The following is a 19,991-nucleotide window of genomic DNA, read 5'->3' as shown; positions in this document are numbered from 1 at the left end:
CACTGATGGGTATAGGTAAAACATAGAGCTATTCATGATAATTAAAGATGAAAGGCCTATTAAAAGGAACCATATCGTTTTTATTGTCAAGATAGTACTTGCTAAGGTTTGAAGATGGCATAAAAATGTATTTTCCCTAAAATTTTCTATCGTCTTCAATTCTGTCACTCCAAACACATTGGAAACAGAGAATCTATTTAATTGAATTCTTTCATGCAGAGTTTCAGTCTAGATTTGTTTTGCAGTTAAATAGCCCAGATTAAAATAGTCTAAAGTAACACCATAAATTTTGGAAGTAGAGGAACAGATATTTAGAGCTTGCATTAAACATGATGTGAGATGAGTGAACATGAGTCCGGAGCAGCTGGAGTGCTGGAGCTCCATCTAGGGAGGGTTGATGGCCCAGCTGGAACCCACAGGTCAGGATTTGGGGGCACACCAACATCTCTGACAGGGCTGTTGTGCATTTCTGCTGCAGGCACCTGCATCAGCGAGGACCAGATGAAGCTGCAGACCCTGAGGAAGCCTCAGCAGGCCCTGTCCTCATGGAGGACTTCATTTCCCCCAGGTCCTCCTGGAGGGACAGCACAGCTGGGAACATATCAGGAGTTCCAGGAGGTTTCTGGAGAGCTCTGATAACTTCCAAATGCAGATGTGTGAGGAGCTGACAACAGGAGACCCTGCTGAACCTCCCATGTGGGAACAAGAACTGGTCAGGGTCCTGGCAGCCCCCTCTGGGGAGAAGCTGAGGGAAGAACAGTGGCTGTTGTTTATTCTAATGTTGTTTATTTCTGGATACGGCACGGGCTGCAGTAAGACACAAGGAACAAGGCTGGGCACAATCCCAATTTCCTTAACCATTGGAGTTGGCATCATCCATCGCCAACATCCAATACCATCATCCTTTGGGCTTGGAAGTGCTGTTCCATTGGATTAAAGTTTATCTTTCCCTCCCTCCATACAGTCAGAAATGTAGAAATCTGCTTTAGGTCAAAGTCTTTGAGGATGATGAAGTGATGCTTCTTGTAGTGTCCTAAGCTTGCTTTGAAATTTGAGAATGGCAACAGAGTGAATTTATATAATTATGTATAAACAATGGAAAAATATTAATTAAGAAATTACCAGCGAAGGAAGGAAAAATTATTCTTAATGTTTGGCTTCATGTCAGTCTAAGTCAAATGGTCTAATTAAAACCAAGACTTATTAACTATAAAGGGTGTCAGTTCAGATGGAAACAAAGAATGGGTACCAGTCTTTTCCTGCTGCTTCCAGGAAAGAAATTGATATAGACCATTCTGGACTGATTTAATAAATCAGATATGACTTAGGCATGCACTGAAACTATTTCTGTAGATACTTTTCTGTATTTCTTTATTTTACTACCATGGGCATTTGCATTTTTGTTGCTTGGAAGTGTTATGTTGCTTAGTGCTCAGAGTCATATTCTGTGATGACATAGTCAGGTAGCGTGGAAATTATCATGATTTGACTTCAATATTAAAGAACTGGAACAAAAAAGCTGTGATTATGTTTCATATTTCCTTCTCTGTGATGAAAAATGGAGCTCAAACTGTCTAAATTGGCATTTTATTGGTGTTTTTCTTAAAATATCAGTGACTTCTAACACTTGAAGAAACATTTTTTCAGGGTATGGTAGGCGTGAAACCCTTCTTTGATAGATATGATTACTTGAGATATGAATGCAGAAATTTTTTTGTTGATCTTGTTGAATATGCTTTGGATTTTGTAACAATTTAGAAAGCTGAATTTGCATGCAAGAAAGAAAAAAATGGTAGCGGCTACTTAGTCTCATGTTTGGTGGTACAATAGTTTTAGCTTTTTTTCTGGTTTTGTTTACTGTTTAGAGCATTTCTTCATAGTTGCATAAAAATACCATTTTAATCTTGTAAAAAATTAAGAAATTAAACAGTTTATGTTCAGAACAAAAATATAAAATTTCCCCTTAAGATACTCATATGTAGAGAAGATGGCTTATTTCACTTTTTGAATGTGTTGTGCATATCACCAACAATCTTCTTTCATTTGCTAAGGCAGGGAACGTGTTACAGTATTTTCTGCAACTGATTATGCAGTTGTATATGGTAGTGAGTTTATTTTCATCAGATACTTCAAAGCCTTACTTTTTAGGTCAGGAAAGTGTGCTTCTCTTAAAGCTTTGAAGTACAAAATAAGCAAAATGAACATAATTTGACTAACATTAATTACTAATGCAAAGCAGAACTTCTGATGGTGAGAACATTGACAAAAGCAGAAATTGAATCTGGGAGTTCATGGTCTTCCTTTGCCCAAGCAAAGTCTCTGAAAATTGATTCCAGAGGTGTAAAGCTTCTGTAGACATGTTTGCTCTTTGGGCACACGTAATTCTGTTTTATTAGGCTGAAATTTGGTTTAAAAATGCAAGGAAAAATGTTTTGCCAACATTTTTGCAGTAAGGACAGAGGGTATTGTTTGGCTCTTTGGGTGGACTGGCGGCTTGATGTTTGGGCTGGCAGCTTTGCTTTGTGGCATCCTGTTTGCGAGGTGACCTTCTGCGTGTTGTTTGAACCAGACAGTTTTCACATAATCCCACAGAAAAAGGAACCTGCCCTGTGTCAGGGTTTCTGGAAGCTGTTAATGGTTCAATGTTCAGGTGAAGGTTCATGGCTTGGGGTGTGCTCAGCCCTGCTCAGGCAACCTGTCCACGCTAAGCAAAATGCATCCCAGAACTTCTCAGGGTCACAAGGGTGCTGTCACTTAACTTGCAGAAATTTTATTTTGCTGATTGCATATAAATAGAGTCCTGAATACTCCCCTGGGTGGGCAGCAGGATGCAGTTGTCAGAGGTTTGGTGATGTCCTGCTTTATTTGGAGGTCAGTCTGTAGCAGCCCGACTGAAACAGCTGCTGAACAAGGTGTGGGAAATGGAGAAGAGAGGTCAGGGTCTTGCTATTCAAGAGAACACTCTTCCCACCCTCTCCTCTTTTGCATTTGAGGACTTTAGTCCTCACAAACCCATACATGCAGACACCCAAAAGGATCATCCAGGTGGTGGCTGCTAGGATCTGCCTTGTAGAGCACAAGGATGTGGGCTCAGATTCTGGTTTTGTGAGATAAGGAGAATAAGAATGACAGAAGGACCTCAAGTGTGACCCCGTGCATGTTCCTGGTAGTTTACAATGGAGCTTAGTGGGTAGGAGAGTGTATTTACAGAATAGCTGTCAAAATCCCTGAGTGTAAGCAAGCTGTAAATAAGTCTATAAAGTGTAATCGTTACTGGAGACTTTAAATCTGCAATGAGTGAAGGACTTGCTTCAAGTTCATTCTTGTGTCTGCTTCCTTGCATGAGAAGTAAACAGAAGGATAAGTCAGAAAGCTGAGTTTGTACATATATAGGCACATTGGAAGATATAAAGGCACATTGGAAGAGGATTGTGTAATTTCATTTGTGTCTTCTGGAGCTAATGACTGACTGAGCTCTGCAGTGGAAGAACATCACACTCACTGTGTTCAGGAGAGGGCAGAGGTAAAGCCTGGGATAATCAGTTTGCAATCAGACTGATTCTGGAAGGACAAGGAGGGGCACAAGATCAAGTCAAAAGAACATAGTAGGGCAGGGATTCAGAAACCCTAGAGGTAAAAGGGTTTCTTGCAGTAGACAGCAAGCAGGAACATTCAGGAGAGCTGGTAAGAGAGTCATTACATTTTGTTAAGAATGCAGTCGGGATTTTCAATCCCACTTCCACCCTGACTACATTTATTATCCTTACATTTTCATCTGCAATACTGTGAAATACATAAGACATAACTGAGATATTTCTAAAACTTTGTGGGTTTTATGTGCATATTGTTATTTTTTTGTTTAAAGTGTTCATGAATAGATACTCTTCTGTTTTTTTAATCCAGTCTATATGGTTTTGTAATCTAAATTTCAGAATTATGAAAAAGATGGGTGCTGTCTTCTGAAATCCTCTTCTGTTTCTGTGATATTTGGTAAAGCACAGCAAAATTGTGCTTTTTGCTATTGTGGAAAAATTTAGGTGTGCTTTAATGAAAGAGATAAATAAAGCAAAGAAAGCCTCCCCAGCATCCAGCCACTTCAGAACTGATGGACAAACTCCTGATGTTCCTCTTTCCCAGATGAGGGATTCTACCACAGAGAGGAAAGAAAGCACTGAGTCAAAAACAAAGAGGGATGTTGAAGTATCATTATATGTTTCCTAATAAATATTGATTAATATGTCATTGCAGTTTAATATATCTTTTAGTGGAAGGGAATATTCTTTTAAAGATGGAAGAGGTAAATCCTCATGAATATTTCATATATTTATTAATGAATTAATTTTGAGGCAGTAGGTAGTGAATGAAATGTATAAACCCCCCCAGTAATGGTGGCATTTTAATTTTAGTGTGAAAAACCTTTACTAGAGCCACATATTTTTAGATTCAATTACCTTGGAAAGTTGGCAGTTCAGCTAGTGAGCGAGTTTTGGGAAGGTTCTCCCACTTCAGTGAGCAAATCGGGGGAGAGTGAGGGAGTTTGATTCATGACTTGACTTTGGGGTCAAATCCAGTAGGCTTATTTCTTTAGTTAAATCATTCACTTTCCCAGGTTAATTTTAACATTCTGGGTAGGCTGTTCAGGTTGAGGCTGAAACTGTTCTTTTTATAATTGGTTTCTGCAGGATCTTGCTACTTTGAACTGTCTTGTATTACACAAAAATGTCAGACCTTCCTACTCTGCCTAAAAGTGTTCCCTGCTGCAGTCCCTTGTGTCTAAGTTTGTATTTTCTTTTTAAAAAGCAGAAATGTGGCTTATATGGCCATCTTATGTAGAGGAGATTTTATAGGTGTTTATTTGACAGAAATTTCTGTTCATTTCTGTGGTATTATTGAAATAAAACTCCTTTGGTAAAACTGAAATTTGAAGGAGAACTTAATATTGTTTCTCATTTAAATTGTGTATGAATAAATGATTACAAATTGACAGATACGGCTCGTAGTGATTCCTTTGTTGAGTGAAAAACCAATTTCTATTTCCTTCTTAATTTAGGAACTAAAATTATTAAGAGGGAAGAAGAGAAACTAGATGCAGCCACAACACAAGCAGAATGAACTATGAATTGAAAATTTAATCACTGCTTTTGTTTCCAGGGCTGTCTTGCATTGCACTAAATGCAGATGAACCAGCTTTTACTTAGGATTTATTGGTAACAGAGGTACTGCAGGTGGTTGTGTGGAAAATACAAAGTTCTCCAGTGTCCCTGCTGGGGGACCTAAACACCTACTGCTACTGATGCCTTGTTGGGACTACCTAAATCCAGACAAAATTGAGAGAATAAAAGCTGTTGTATTTATTGAAGGGCCTTCAGGTACATTTCAGGCAGATGCAGCCTCTCCAGGGACCACACTCAAACATGGATGGTGGGTCATGGTTTTAACTTGGGCCTTTTTCAGAGGGCTCACCCAGAGGATTCACTTGCTGCCAGGCTTTTATTATTCCATTAAACAGTGTGGAATATTTTCTGCTTTAATTTGTTTTGAAATAATTCAGCCATACTTTATAATGCCTTATGGAGCTCATCAATATTGCCTGTGTATCTGTCTAATGAGAGCTCAGTAAATTAGCATATTCATTAAACAAACAAATTATTGTTCTGTTAGTAATTGGTGACTGCCTGTTTTTCAACAGATGAGTGATGTCAACTGGCATCAGTTGGTTTAGTGTGCTTTGTTACCTGCAGGTAGGTAGTCTGTGGTTGATAATCCTTGCTTTATTAGGTTTTATTGAAAGAATCAGTGCTGCCTGGTGATGGGAGAAAAGTAGTTTCTCTTAACTAAAAAGGATGAGATCTCTAAATATACCTTGTTTAGCTTTTCAGTTTAAATAGGTTCCTTTCCTAAAACTGACATTTACTAGTTTAACAAAGCTCTTCTCTTTGTTTCTTTCATGTTTGTCACCATTTTTTTTCTGCCATGATGCACTCTGATTCCTCTCTCTGGTTTGCAGCAGCTCCTCTTAAAAAGAATCTTGCAATGTGCGACAAGCGAAATTGGCTTGTCCTTGAACTCTGTGGAAAAGTATTCAGGGCAAGATTTAACTAAACACTTGTTTTGATTGCCTCGACTAGAAGTCAATGGTGACACAAACACCTAATGCAGTAATAAAAACAATCCTGTTATTGTTTCAAGCTAGATGTCTGAAATTCTTCTGGAGTGTTGCTGTTCTGGACAGTGAATTGCAGTGAATGTGAGTAATTCCTTTGGAAGGAGAAAAGCTCTTGAGCAGGGAGTTTGATGCTGTCTTCCCCAGGCTTGGTTTGCAGCAGTGCAGTCTCATTTTCAGGAATGAGAGCTTCTGAGCAGAGGTGCTGGCCTGTTCACTTCTCTGAAGTTGTTCAACTTGGAATTATTAAAATGTATGCTTTCCAAGCTCTTGGCCACCCTCTCAACTGTTTGAGTCCAATTTTTTAAACAATTTAACAATAGCAATCCTAATAATTACAGTGACTGTGAGCTCCTTTTATAAACAAAACCCCATTTCTTTTTTCTGTATTTTGTGAGTATATGAGGAGAACCATTTACTTATTTAACACAGGCATCTTGTTTCAGACAGTCATAGATGTTAGGAATAGTAGTAATTATCTAACAGAACAGGCAGTCCAGATTTGCTAAACAAAAAGGTAGGGCCATACTTCATGTGTGGTTTTTTATTTTATTTGAAGTTAGGTTTCATAAACCTTTGTTGCATGGACAGATCTCACTTGTTCTGAAAAGTGAGTGTATAGTTTATTGGTATAAAACAGTAAATTACCCTGCAGTTTATTGATCAAAATGCTTTAGCCTTTAGAAAACTGGGAAATGTGATAGGTATTTTTTTTCCTGTGTATTTTACTGCTCAGGATATTTTGTTTGCTATATTTTCAGGAATAAATATGGAGTTCAAAGGCCTATAGCTGTTAACTAGAGTTTGTGTGTGGGTTTTAATCAGTTAAAATGAATTCCCATTTGTAGGAATAAGTAATGGAACATTAAAAGGTCTTCAGCTGTACCTGTAGATTTAAAACCAAATGCTCTTGTTTAAGGCCTGGTCTGCTTATGGTGCTTTGATACAGACTAAAAAATGAGCAATTCCTGGCTGCTGTGAACAAAAATATGGAAACTGTTTTTGTCAGAGAAATATTCAAGACTTCTTCCTAAACTAGCTCACAGAACCAATTTTATCCCTCATAAATATATCACAGAGGTCTAGATGGAGGCTTTGATCATAATCTCAGTGTTGGATGATGCTGCTGGTACCAAAGGGACTCTGCTGCCATATGGCATCCCAGCCAAAGCAGGCAATTTGGGATGGGCATGGAATGCAGTTTACTCTGTGGCTTTTAAACAGCATGACCTGGATGCTAGCTCCTGCTTTGGAAGATGAAAATTGCTGGTTTGTGGCAGCCAGCAGGGCATTTGTTGGGAAGGACATTTTCTGTCCTGTTGTCCCTGATGTGCCCCAGGTTTGCTGTGCTGGCCATCTCTGAAGGGGATGTGTGGTGTGGCTCATGGGACACCTTAAAGCACATCAGCCTTACCTCTTTCCAGTTTATTTTCTTCTTCAAAGACTTGCTTTCCCTACAGAGCATATTTTTGCATTTTATGACTATATTTGTGGTAAACTTCTGTTTAGTGTGGTGCCATTTTGCTACATTTTTGTTTCTTCTTGGGTTAACTTACTCATTTTGTGGGCACTGCCAGCATACTAAAATAAGTGCTTTAGTTTGTTTTCAGTGGCCTATGTGGTATATTTTAAATACATGACCTAATAAAATGTGTCTGTACCTCCAGTGGTTTATATGAGGGTATTCAGTTTAGTTTATTTCTGATGGTTTCTTTTTGAGAGAAACTTCTACATCTTTGTCAATTACAGAGACTGTATGTCAATAAATATAATAAAGGTTTATGCCTCACATTGATGAATGGTCTGCTCTTTCATTACTGTCATCTTTGTGTATCTGCTTTCCTTCATATGTGCTTGGCATTGTATTACAGGGCAGAGTGCACAAATTGAATAAACTGGAATGCTGTAGAATGTGTTGGCTAAGCAAACCATTTTGGTGATTTAGATTATTTTGGTGACAGACATTTATTTTTGATCATATACACTAAATACATCTCCTTTTAATTTCAGATACAGAATACATCTCCTCACCTCCTCAAAACCACCAGTGTTTTTCTTCCCAATTGACTTATTTCCGATATAACCATTACAAAAAAGTCCAAGTTTATAAAAAGTGATACTTTATATATTTGACATATAATTTGCATTCATGCAGAGCTAATTTGTGTTGCTAGAGCTATTTCATACTGGCACAGGATCAATGAGCACAGTTACAGCTACTTGGCTTCTGTGGAGCAACAGAGGGAGAAGAAAGAAGTGGGCATTTATTTGCCCAACTTTACTGCCAGGTGCTTTTAAAAGTCCATGTTTGTTTTGTGGTACTAATACTGGTTTTCATTAATACTGTAAATGAAAAGGAAATGTTGGATGTTAGAGTGTGTCTTCCTTTTAACAGTGATGCAACAAAATGCATTAAGCTATGCTAATGAAAATAGTAGAGCTGCTCAAATTATATAGGTGTGTCAAGGGATGTTCAATTATCCTAGAAATTTGCTTAGTGGTGGTTTTGTTTTCTTTGATAGTGTTGATTAACATTGGATTCTCTTCCCCAAGCTAGAATCATTTGGCATTTTACTAAAGTAGAGTCTTACCAAGAGAAAATAAGTATTTATATTTAGGGCTTTTTTTTAAGGAAATGATCTACACATGAATTCTAGACTTGATAAGGTGAAATACTTGGTTGTGGATGGCTAGCCAAGGTAGTTCCATTTAGAATTAATGGCACTAATTTTTTAATTTGATTTTTTTTAAGACCAAGACGCCTCAGTTGTAATAGCAGATATAATTTGAATCTTCAGTTGTTTGTCAGACTTGACCTTTCAGTTATTCCTTTTGACAGCTTCTTCATATTCTTGTTAAAGAACAGACTTAAGTGATTCTTTCTATTCTATTTATTCAATTTTAAAAAGTCAGCCTTGGATATTTTACCAGGGAGGCCAAAGAAAGAGAAAACCTTATCCTGAACATATAGGTTCAGGTAAGAAATACTCAGTGCCATAATCTGATGAAGTGTGGGTTTACTGATGCTGCTTCTGTTTGGTGCTTATATGGAACATTTCTTAACATTTCTTTTTGAGCAGAGTTTTGCTGAAGTAGTTAACATGCAACTTGCAAACTTCTTGATGAATGTGTTAAGACAGTTATGTCTGGTTTTATGTGTGTGTGTTTTCTTTTTCCAAAAGCAAGTACTCAAAAGATACCTCCTGGGTCATCTGAAAGATGTTTCACATCACAGTAGTTAATGCTGCATATATAACAACGATGTCTCTGTTGCAGTGTTTTCTAAATCTGTTTGGGGGTTTTTGGGGGGAGAGTTTGGTGTTTTGGTTGTGGTGGTTTTATTTTGGTTTTGGTGGTTTGTTTTTTTTTTAATCAATTTTTTTCTTGTCATGTGGCAGCTAAAGAATTGGCAAATGGAATAGTGTAAGAATAATGCAAATGAAATGCATTATTTGTGCAGAGCCTTTAGTACTTTATTAAAAAAACCCCACCAAACAAAAAGGTGGTAAATAAGAGGTTATGCAGGTTATGTGAAGAGTCAAATTTTTTTCTGGCAGTAGTCAACAAACCACAGATACAATTCTGCAACATCTGACCTTGTTGAGATGATCAGAAAGAAATATTTGATTTCTTGATGTGTGTGCCACTCATTTTATCATGCTGTTGGGACCAGACATGGTTTCTGCTTATATAAAGAAGGAACTTTGGACAGAAAGCTTGTTCAGAACAAAATATACAATTCCCAGTAATAGTAATTTTCTAAATCCTCCTCCCTCTATATACTTTTGTTTACATTAGTGTGATTCTGACTGGTAACAAAAATCTTGGAGATTGGAGAGGGAAGGGAGACTAGAGGTGAAACCCAACCAATACTTTGTGCTTTTGGAAAATGCCAAATAATTATAGCCAGCAGGAGAAAATCTGGTTTGAAAGTTGTACTTGAATAAATAATTCTGCCTTCGTCTCGCTTCATGTTGCTGCTCAGTTGAGGCCTTTTGTTCCACTTACTTGAGTTTTGGGATTTTTGATGTTGTCAGGCTCTCAGAAAATGTTATCAGTTATAAAAGAGCTCTATTTAAGTGTACTAATCTCTTTGATAAGCACTTTCATTAGAAATTTAATCTTAAGAAATATCTTATTAGGATGAATTTAATTCCTCTTTAAAGCTTTATTATTTTAAATAACAACATTTTATTTTCTGTGTGCTGCTAGTAATGTGTTCTTAGTTTCACAAACTGATTTATTCTTAAACCTTATTTGTGATTTCAAAATAAACAACACCTTTTGATTTACCAGGCGGATCTGAATCTCAAATAAGATCCACTCTGCATCTTCAATGTGTACATCAATACACAACACAAAGTTCCCATATGAAAGGATAACAGAGAAATGCCACCAGTGGAAAATTTTCTGGTTCTTTGTCTGTCATCTTATGAAGATGAAAGATGAGATGTCACACAGAGTCAGGGTTTACTAAAATCCATCCACACACAATTTCCAGTCTCTTCTTCACAGGCTGGTGGGACAGGATCTACTCCTTGTACTGCAGCCCAATCTTGCAATAAAGAGAGAGATGAAACACAGATACAGCTTGAACTTGTGGACACACTGGGTGTCAGCTGGGACAGAGCTTCTTGGAAAGATCTGAGACATCTCTGGTGTTTTCTGATATGTTTTCTGACCAATGTGTGGAGAGATAAAAATATTCAAGGAGGGATAAGCTGGGAATAGAAGGGGATTGTCAGTAATTAACAGAAGTTACTAAAAGCTAGGCTCTGCTTTCCTGTGCTGTAGGTTCTCTTTCAGCTGCTCTCCCCATTCCCTTTTTCACGCTGAGATTATTTTGCTGATGCTGATTTACCATCTAATTCCTTAGTCTCTTTGCTGAGAGCTGGAACTGAACTGGCAAATCTAAGAGTGCTGTTTGATGCTGCTGCAAGCAATGGAACAGCTGTAAAACAGGGAAATGTGTAAAACAAAGATGTGATGGCAGAGTTGTGTTGTGTGCTGGATTAAAGTCTCCTTCTAACAACTTTCAGGGGGAAGGGTTGGATTAAGGCTGCCTGTAGAAGCCTGTCTATGGGAAATAGCTTTCTCTCAAACCTTTGTTGGTTTTTATCTAGAGTTTTGGGGCTGTAGCTTTGTGCATTAGCATCTTACTGTCAGTCTCACGTGTGGATTTATCTGTAGAATGCATAAAAGTTTATGATGCCCAAGAATTTAGGCCATTTGAAGCCCATCTGAGATTTTTGAGAATGCTTGGTATAAATGTATTTGGAGGGTAGGGATTCAAGATTCTTGTATAAATTCAGATACAGATTTATTGCATCCAAAGCATCTTGGACTGAAAATTAGTTCAAAGCAGCATCTCATGTTTCTGAGATTTCATGATCACCTTTTTTTTTTGTCTTCACCCTAAAATGCATGTCCACAGATGTTTTGATTTTTCAAGATAGTCTTGAAAGAGCAGTCACCTTTACAGATACAAAGCTTGTGCTTTATTTCATCTCTTACAACTGCTTTAGTTTTCCTGCTGTCCTCGTGACATATGGTGGGTATCCTGCAAGTGCTTTAAAGCAAGTTTTTCATGTTCCTTGCTCTTCAGAGCTTCTGGTACAGACTTCAGATACTTATTAATTTTATCAAGCAGTTCATTCACAACCAGGAGTTTGTCTTTTGTGCAAAGACTTGATTGAAAGTCTTCAGTTGGCACTCAGTAAGAGTGTCTCTCTTAGAATTATGTAATATAGCAGGGGAAAAAGTCTGCTCACTAACCTGGAGTTTGTAGGATTTGTTTTTCTGTGCTACCAGTTGTTGAGCAGACCTTTGTCTCATCACCCTTAGGACTTTGACCCTTTTCAAAGGAGTTATTCTTTTATTTCCTTTCTGTGTTCTTCAGACTGGTCTGGTTCATAATTTAGGAAAGAAATATTGTTGTAATATCTTAATTGTCCAGTTTTTATAGGAGAAGATGTGTCCCTGTGCTTATGTATGTCTGCACTTTATGCATATGTAATAAGACTTTTAGCATCTCATCACTGGAGTATCTCTGTGGGACATTTTGAGTTGTAAAGCTGTTGGATCCCAAAAGCACCTGTGAGGTGCTGAGAGGGTTCTTGGGAGCAGAGGTCACTGCAGTTCCCATCAAGAAACAGTCACAAAAATCTTCCCCAGAAAGAATTCTTTTAATATTTTCCTTCGTATTTATTTGATTTAGATCATCTTAGTAATACTAATATGTGAAACTCGTTTATTTTTCTAAGTTATGAATAAAAGCTGTTTTGAAGACTTGGTCTAAATTATAAAACCAGTGACCAAAATTTTATCAGTAGTATTACTGACCTGTAGAATTTTTAATATAAATTAAAAGGGTCCCTCCTGGCCCTTAGTGTTAATCCCTTTGTGGAAATGATCCTGAAGTGATAATTGTTAGAGCCTAGCAGAGAATTTATAATAGGAAAACAAATTAAATGTCAACAATTATGAAAGGGACTTTAAATTTTGACCCTACATTTGAAGTATTGCATAACTGTAATGACACATTATCCATGAATAGCATGGAAGAATATAAATCATATGAGGTGTCTGTGTGATGTGTAGAATTAGAGATAGCCATAGAGCAAACTGACAATGCCATTTTGTTCCTCTAAAATATGTTAATCAGGTTATGCATAAAAGGATTTAAAATGTCATCCTGAGCTATTTGTAACTGTTTAAGTTCAGTGGGAGTCACTTTTACAGAAAACATGCAGTTGTATACTGTAGAAGATGGGTTTGTGTTTTCTTTATGCATCACTCTTTTGTGCTGTGTTTCGAATAGAATAGAACAGATGGGAGTTTGCTTTTGAGACAACTCAGCCTGTAAACCTTGAGTGTTGTGAGAGGGTGTGTTACTGAAAGACTTTAGCACAAACGGGTTTTGTTTTCAGTATAAAGTTGCATTAGGTTGATAATTTTTTTATCATGCTGTTAGAGATGAAAGTATAGTAAATAATCCTCTTTGTCCAACATTTCTAAATACATAGCACTGGCTTGCATGCTGTGTTCCTTACTTCAGGAGAAACCAAGAACTGATTGTGGCTGGCTGCCAGGGGGACAGCACTTTGTCTCTCCGTGTGGGAAAAGCATCTTTGGCTGGCACAAAATGGAATTATACCATTGCCAGGAGCCAGCTCCACCTTTGCTATTATAACATTGCCAGGAGTCAGCTCCAGCTCCTTAATTATTGCTTTTGTGTGAATCAATTCATCCTGCGTGGAGAATGTGTCCTTTCTTAAAACCATTCAGTAAAGATCCTCTGACTTCTGTAGTGTCTCAAGGATTCCTGCCAGGACAAGCAAGTGTGTGGTGTCTTTTTGTGTGTAAGGTCTTTGTACCCGTGGGGTGTAGATGTGTTTATATTCCCACAGGGGCATCTAAACTGGCATGTTGGGAACGAGGAGGGAATTATTCTAATTATTCTCATTATTCTAATTATTATACCCAGCTGCTGTTGGCCTGGCATGGCTGATGTGGCTGTGCTGGTGTCCTGCTGCTTAGAAGCACAATGAACAAACCAGAGCTAGCAAACCACTGTAAATACATATATTAGTGTATAGTTTCTTACAGAATAATGCTAATTCCATGACTGTTGTTTTTCTTCTCAGATATGCTTCAACAAACGCATAGAATCAGTGGAAATCATTTTATAGGGAGGGATTAGATGAAATATTGTATGATAAGGATATTTAACATGCAACTGAATTTGTTTTAATGTAAGAGTCTGTTACTACTTTTATAGCAGAGGAAAACATTGAAACATAAATAAACTTCAGAGTTCAAGCCAAATTTGCCTTGATATTAAATGCAAGACATTTTATCTGGCCAAGTGAGCTTTGTGTAGCTTTTAAAAAATATCTGTAGCTTTCAGAGCACTTGGGATGCACAAATGTTGAGAAAAGGCACTTAGGTAAATCAATAAGTATTTTACCTTTTCTCTGGGTGTTGTTTAACTGCTGGTTTGAGATAACCATAAGGTGGAAGAGCTCAGTGGGCTGTCTCATGAACTCTTCTTAATGAGCATTATGTTATTTTCCCCTCTTGTTGTTTCTAGGCTGTTCAATTAACCCCCAGACGATGGCTCAACCTGCAGGAGTACCAAAGCAAAAAAATAATGGCAGACCATGGGGTTACAGTTCAGAGATTCTTTGTAGCTGATTCTGCAAATGATGCCCTGGAGGCTGCTCAGAGACTGAGTAAGTTGACTGATAATGGGAGAACTCTGCTTCACTGGTAGCAATCTGGAAAATAAATTGTTTTCTAATAAGTTTAAACAGTCTTTAAATTCTTACTTACTGAAAAGCTTTGATATTTCATCCAGACCATAAATATATGCTCAATTTTATATATGAGCAAGTTTTTAGTGGCAGTACTTAGAACTTTATGTCTCAAATGTTTTGCATGCAGCATGTAACGTGAATTCTTTAATTAACATTGTAATAATTCAGAATGTAATAAATTGTTGTGGAGGAAATTTTTTTGTATACTTGATATAAGGATCTGAAATAAATGTACTAGTGTAACAAGCTGTTTTCAAACAAAAATTTGCTCTATTAAAAAGCAAAGGAAGGAAAAGGTTTTGGCCTCTCCATTTTAAAAGATACTTAGATATTTGTAAATGTGTATGTCCAAATGAAGAAATAGAAAAGGTAAGTTGAGTTACCATCACAAAAGGACATGACAGTGGCTTGAAGAGAAGACCCTGCTTCTGGAGCTTTGTTTTGTTTCTCTGACAGCATCCTCACTGTGGTGTGGTGAACAAAAGATAATGTGGGTCAGAAATGAATTTATGTAATAGCTTTTCTCTCTCAAAATAAAGTGTTAAAGTACTTTGTCAATCTGTTCTAACTGAAATAATTTTTCTATTTTTTAAAGGTGCACAGTTTTCCACTTCTCATTCAGAGTTTGTTAATATATCAAATATCAAAATGCCAGAGGCCAGACATTATTGTAGTCTAATTGTGTAGTAACAGGAAGGTTTTTTGGTTTGTGCTTTACATAATGCACAGGCCACTTGGTTAAATGCATTTCAATTTTGCACACTGGAAGGTAAATTAACACAACTTTCTCATATCCAAGATCTCATCAGAGCTCAAGTAGCTAAGTAGCATTAGCATAATGGCTTGTTCAATCTCTAGAAGTTCATTAAGGTGATACATTTTTCAGTGATCAAAACCTTCTTATGACAATCAGTGTATTTGGAAATATATCTGAAACAAAAAATGAAATGCAAGTGTTATGGGCATTTAGCAGTACAAAATGGCAAAGTGGGACATAAAGCAAAGCACATGAAATTGGAGTGTTTCCTCATGTCTGGATATCTGAGAAAATCAAGGAATGCTAACTGAAACCGTGGCAGGTTTATCACCAGTCCTTCAGCACTCAAATTCTCCTCTTCGTGATTGAACTCATAAATGGATTGGCCTGTCCAATAACTACTGCTGTTCTTGATCTCTGTGACTATTTGGAGATATAAATTACTCCATTAAAGGCAGTGAACCTCGTCTGTTTTATGATGCTGGGTTTATTATAAATAACCTCTGTAGCTTGCTTGTTTTGCAAATCAGAGAAATATCTGTCTGTTAAAAACAAACAAACAGTGTTTAAATAACCAAAAGTAAAATCCAGAACTAAAAAACGTTTGCTCACGCAACTTTATCTGGTAAATTTTATTTTAATTGTGTGGGCGTGCTAGCACTTCAGAAAGTGGAAGTTAGTGATACCTTTTTTCATTTTATGTAGTTGCATTCAGCCATGGTGCACTACTGAGCATGAAAGAATTGTGGTTTATGGTGTGGAATCTATTTCATGTTGGAATGACTGACACACCATTGATCCACTTAATAATTAACAACATCCTCGTTATCATTCTGGTGCTGTGCTGTCCTTGTACTTCTAACATGCACTTTGAAAACTAAGAATCAAGAACATTACTTTTGCTGCTGTGGTCGTTGTTCCAAGATTTTGCCAGGTTTATGTTCTTTGTGATCCCTTGGATTAATATTGGCTCTGTCACTCAGGGTTATCTGCACAATTTGCAACTGAATATGCAACCACAGAAAGATATGGGAAAACAGAAAACTTCAGCTTTCAGGAGGATAAAATACTATGAAATAAAATAGCCAGTGAAGGCAGTTTGGAGGTGTTGTTGATAGACTGGCATTCTGCAGTAAATTATGGGGAGAGGCCAACCTCCCCTGCCAAGTCCTGCTCAAAAATCTCATGTTTCAGGTGCTGTGTGCCACATTGCAGCTGTCCTTCACTTTGACTTCTTCAAACAAGAAAAGGTGCTTGTCAGCCTATTTTAAAGATGAAGATAGGATAAAGTTCTCAGAACTTGAAAGTTAAAGCTTCAGTATTTTTCTTGTGAAAGGAAATTCCTTCTACAGCCCTCAGGAATACAAGAAATATGGAAAACAAGAATTTTCCTTTTTAATCTTAGAGCATTACATCGCTCATATGGGTCTGTGTGTGTGATAAAGGGGTAGAGGTAAGGGTATGATAGGAATTTCTGTCATGGAAGTCTGCATAAAGTCTGGAATTCACAATTTAATTTCACAATTTCGCCAACTGTTTTGTGCTTGACAGAGCTGTCTTTACTGCTGCAGGGCCTGTGCTCACCAGCTTTGCTATTGTTGGATTTCCTGTTGATGCAATGGAAAGAGATGAGATGATTTTTTGCTGCTGTCTTCACTTGTCAGGAAGGTGTTAATGCATGTCTTCTTGAAAGGGTTTGCCTTTATCCAGTATCAGCAGTTTTGTTCCACTTTGCTCACTTCCTCTGTTTCTCTCTATTTTTATTAATATATACGCTGAATGTTAATTTTTCTCAGATATTTTCAAAACTTACCAACTGCACAAAAGACAGTCTGCAAGGAATTTTTAATGGAACTAAAGGATTTTTTTTCCCCTTCTAAGATAAGAATGGCAGATGTAAGAAAAATTAACATGACATCACTAATATTGACTTCAAAAGAAGTTGTACACAATACAGAATTAAGCCCCAAGGAGTTCATTGCCTTCTGTGTGCTAAGCAATTTCCCAGTGTAACTTTTGTAGAGAAGGCAATATTTACAGAGTGCCAAGAAATTCAGTCACAATAGTTTTCTAGTTTGTGTTAAAATTCCTTGGTTTTCAAGAGGGGAAAGAAAGATGTTGTCCTGTTTTGCTGCACAGTATGGTGTTGCTTGATCTTCTCTCTGAAGAAACTTAATTTGTAAACAAGTTCTTACAATTCCAGTGTAAAATAGAAGAAATAGAAAAAAATAAAATACTTGGGAGCCAAGTTTTTGTCTGAAGTATAAGCTCATGTGGCTTTTTTTATATTAACTCACAAGTCTTCTGATTTAATTCTCACTTAATTTAGGGTTTGTGTAGCCAGAGAAGGCATTTCCTTACTTGCTGTTTCTTTTCCTTGTACTGTAGCACCAATACCTAAGGAAATAATCCTTATATAGGCTGTGTGTGCATTGCCACTGCCTGCACTGTGCATCATTTGTGAAAGGAAAATCTGTGCACTGGGCATCATTTCAGGGCATCGTTTGCTCTGGGCTCCTCCAGCACAAACCCTTGAGTCTCGTGTTCTGCTCTTTGTGCTCTGCCTGATGGAGAAGTTATTAAGGGACCCGTCATTTCCAGCCAGGAGGTGGGCAGAGCTGAGAGGGGCTGTAATTCTACTGGAGGGGGCTGCTGTGCACTGTCATTTGGCTCTTTGAATCAGTAGAGAGCACAGAGGTGGCTGGCACTGCTGACAGTCCTAAATCGATGCTGGGAACTTGGCATGTGTTTCTTTTTCTGAATTTTAACAAAAGCAATAGAATGCTGCCTGTTGCCACTTAGAGTGTTTCATTACATTTAGGAATCAGTCAGGTGCAGTGTTCACACTCTATCACAGAGAAATGCAGTTCAATTGAGAGCAAGGTGTTTATTCACTCCTCTTAAAAAAAATAATAAAACAAAATATAGCCTCTGCGTGTCCTATTTCTATTGCTTATGCATGAGGGAACTCATAAAATTCAGCTTTGGACTGAAGGTGTGCTTTTTCTATCAGGCTGGAGAGGTAAACATGTATTTTATAAAGAACAGAAAAGGTTTATTGAAGCATCTTTTCATGAGGTCATTTACCTGTCACCTATTATTCACCATTTTTTAGAATATTGAAAGAGTTCTTGGTCATGTGAGCACCAGTCTCCTACCTGTCTCAGCTCCTGAAATTTTTTTCTCCCCATGGCTTTTTAATTTAAAGGGAAGGCTGAATTTTTAGATGCTGTTTTAGATCCCTTATCTGAAAATCCACCTCTCTAGTACTGGTTGTGAAAACCACTTGAAAGCAATTTACGTTTAGAAGGGATCAAAAATTGACCTTTAGGCTGGTAGCATCCTTTTTGTGTAGATCATGAACAATTTGTTGATGATAATGCTGTCTGCATTTAATTTAAGCTTTTATGCTGGGAAAATTAAAAACATCCTTGAACCTGATGTTTCTGAGGATATTTGGAATGTGATTTCAAGTCCTTTTTTGTTATACCAGGAAGAGTTTTCTGTGAGTATCCTGTACAGAGTGGCCCCCTATATAAAATTTTATTTGAGAACTTGGCTACTTAGCTGATCTTTTTTTACTGTCATCATGGGGTTGCTTGTGTGATTTAATTTCCTCTCTGTTTCTGTCCATCAGGACAGGTAGCAGAATTGCTTCTTTCAGCGTTTCTATGATTTCCATATTTCTTTCAATTCTGTGCTTCTCTGTGAAGTAATAATTTTTCACCTGGGCATAATGAGTTATTTCTCAGAAACCCTCATGTTATAACTAGTTATTTTTTGAAGACACTCAGGTTATCCTTTTCTGCATATGTTGAAAAAGTCATGTGTTGCTGCAATAGCATTCCAGGGAACTGTACACAGAACTTTGCTTGCTGGTGGGGAACAGCTCTCCCACAAGTCCTCTTATTTTCTCTGACAGCTTGTGTTAAAGTTCCTTAGACTTAATTTATAGCTTTCTGAAACTGTTCTTTTCAGGCAAAATAATGCTGTAAGTTATGGACTAATATGATCCTATTCTCACATGGGTAAGTATTTAGAAAACAATCTTTTAAATTTAATAGAAAACTGGTGGTGGATGAGCTGCCTTGGACCACGTTCAGTGTTACTGAACATGAGTATTTCTTTGTTCCACTTAATGGATTTTGCCTAGTCAGAGGAATGAAATCTAAAATTAGAGTGAATCTGCATTTTTTCCAAGCCACTTCTCAATGATAGAAAATACCTGTTAATACTCCATTATTTGCAGTCTTCATAACACATATCAATTCAAAGCTCCACAAAATTTGTCAATTTTACTTTCTCATTTTTTTTTTTTACTCTCATTCTGTCCCTTGTTTTACTCTCATTCTGTCCCTTGTTCAGTTCCCTGTTGTTTCTCAGAGCCTTCTCCTCCCTGTGCTCATTTGCTCTTTTCTTCTCAGCCCTTCTCCCACCTTATGAGTTCTGATTGGGAAAATCCTCTTCCTATTTTTTTTTCCTTTTTTTGTGCTAAACCGTCAGTTGTTACCCTATTTAGCATAGTTTGAGCACATATTTAGCAGTTGTGTACTGCTAAAAGCCATTTGTGTACATACAGGTTTTTTGCTTGCTCAAGTGCTTTGCTCAGACCCACATTTGCTTGGCTTGGCAATCACAGAAGGTAATTTTTCTGTGTATGATTAGAAGACAAATACTGATTGCTAACCATGGTTTATATGATATTTAAATATTATCACATAATATTGCAAATAATAGGTTTTTTCCTACATTT

The 19,991-nt window shown here is 37.3% G+C and overlaps 1 protein-coding gene across 2 annotated transcripts in view; it reads left to right on the top strand.

The window, feature by feature from the left end:
* Positions 1 to 19,991, top strand: part of SUCLG2 (succinate-CoA ligase GDP-forming beta subunit) — a 102,023-nt gene that overhangs the window by 5,989 nt on the left and 76,043 nt on the right. Inside the window, exon 2 of one of the 2 annotated variants that reach the window (XM_030956591.1) lies at positions 14,256 to 14,397. The exons of the other annotated variant lie outside the window; for it this stretch is intronic. Within the exon in view, the coding sequence (XP_030812451.1) occupies positions 14,256 to 14,397 (142 nt within the window). The remainder of the gene's footprint in view (positions 1 to 14,255; positions 14,398 to 19,991) is intronic. 2 annotated transcript variants of the gene reach the window in all.

Source organism: Camarhynchus parvulus, chromosome 12 (genome assembly GCF_901933205.1).
Source record: "Camarhynchus parvulus chromosome 12, STF_HiC, whole genome shotgun sequence".
Classification (NCBI taxonomy): Eukaryota; Metazoa; Chordata; class Aves; order Passeriformes; family Thraupidae; genus Camarhynchus; species Camarhynchus parvulus.
Note: the sequence above shows the minus strand (reverse complement) of the source record. Positions and strands in the feature narration are given on the sequence as shown.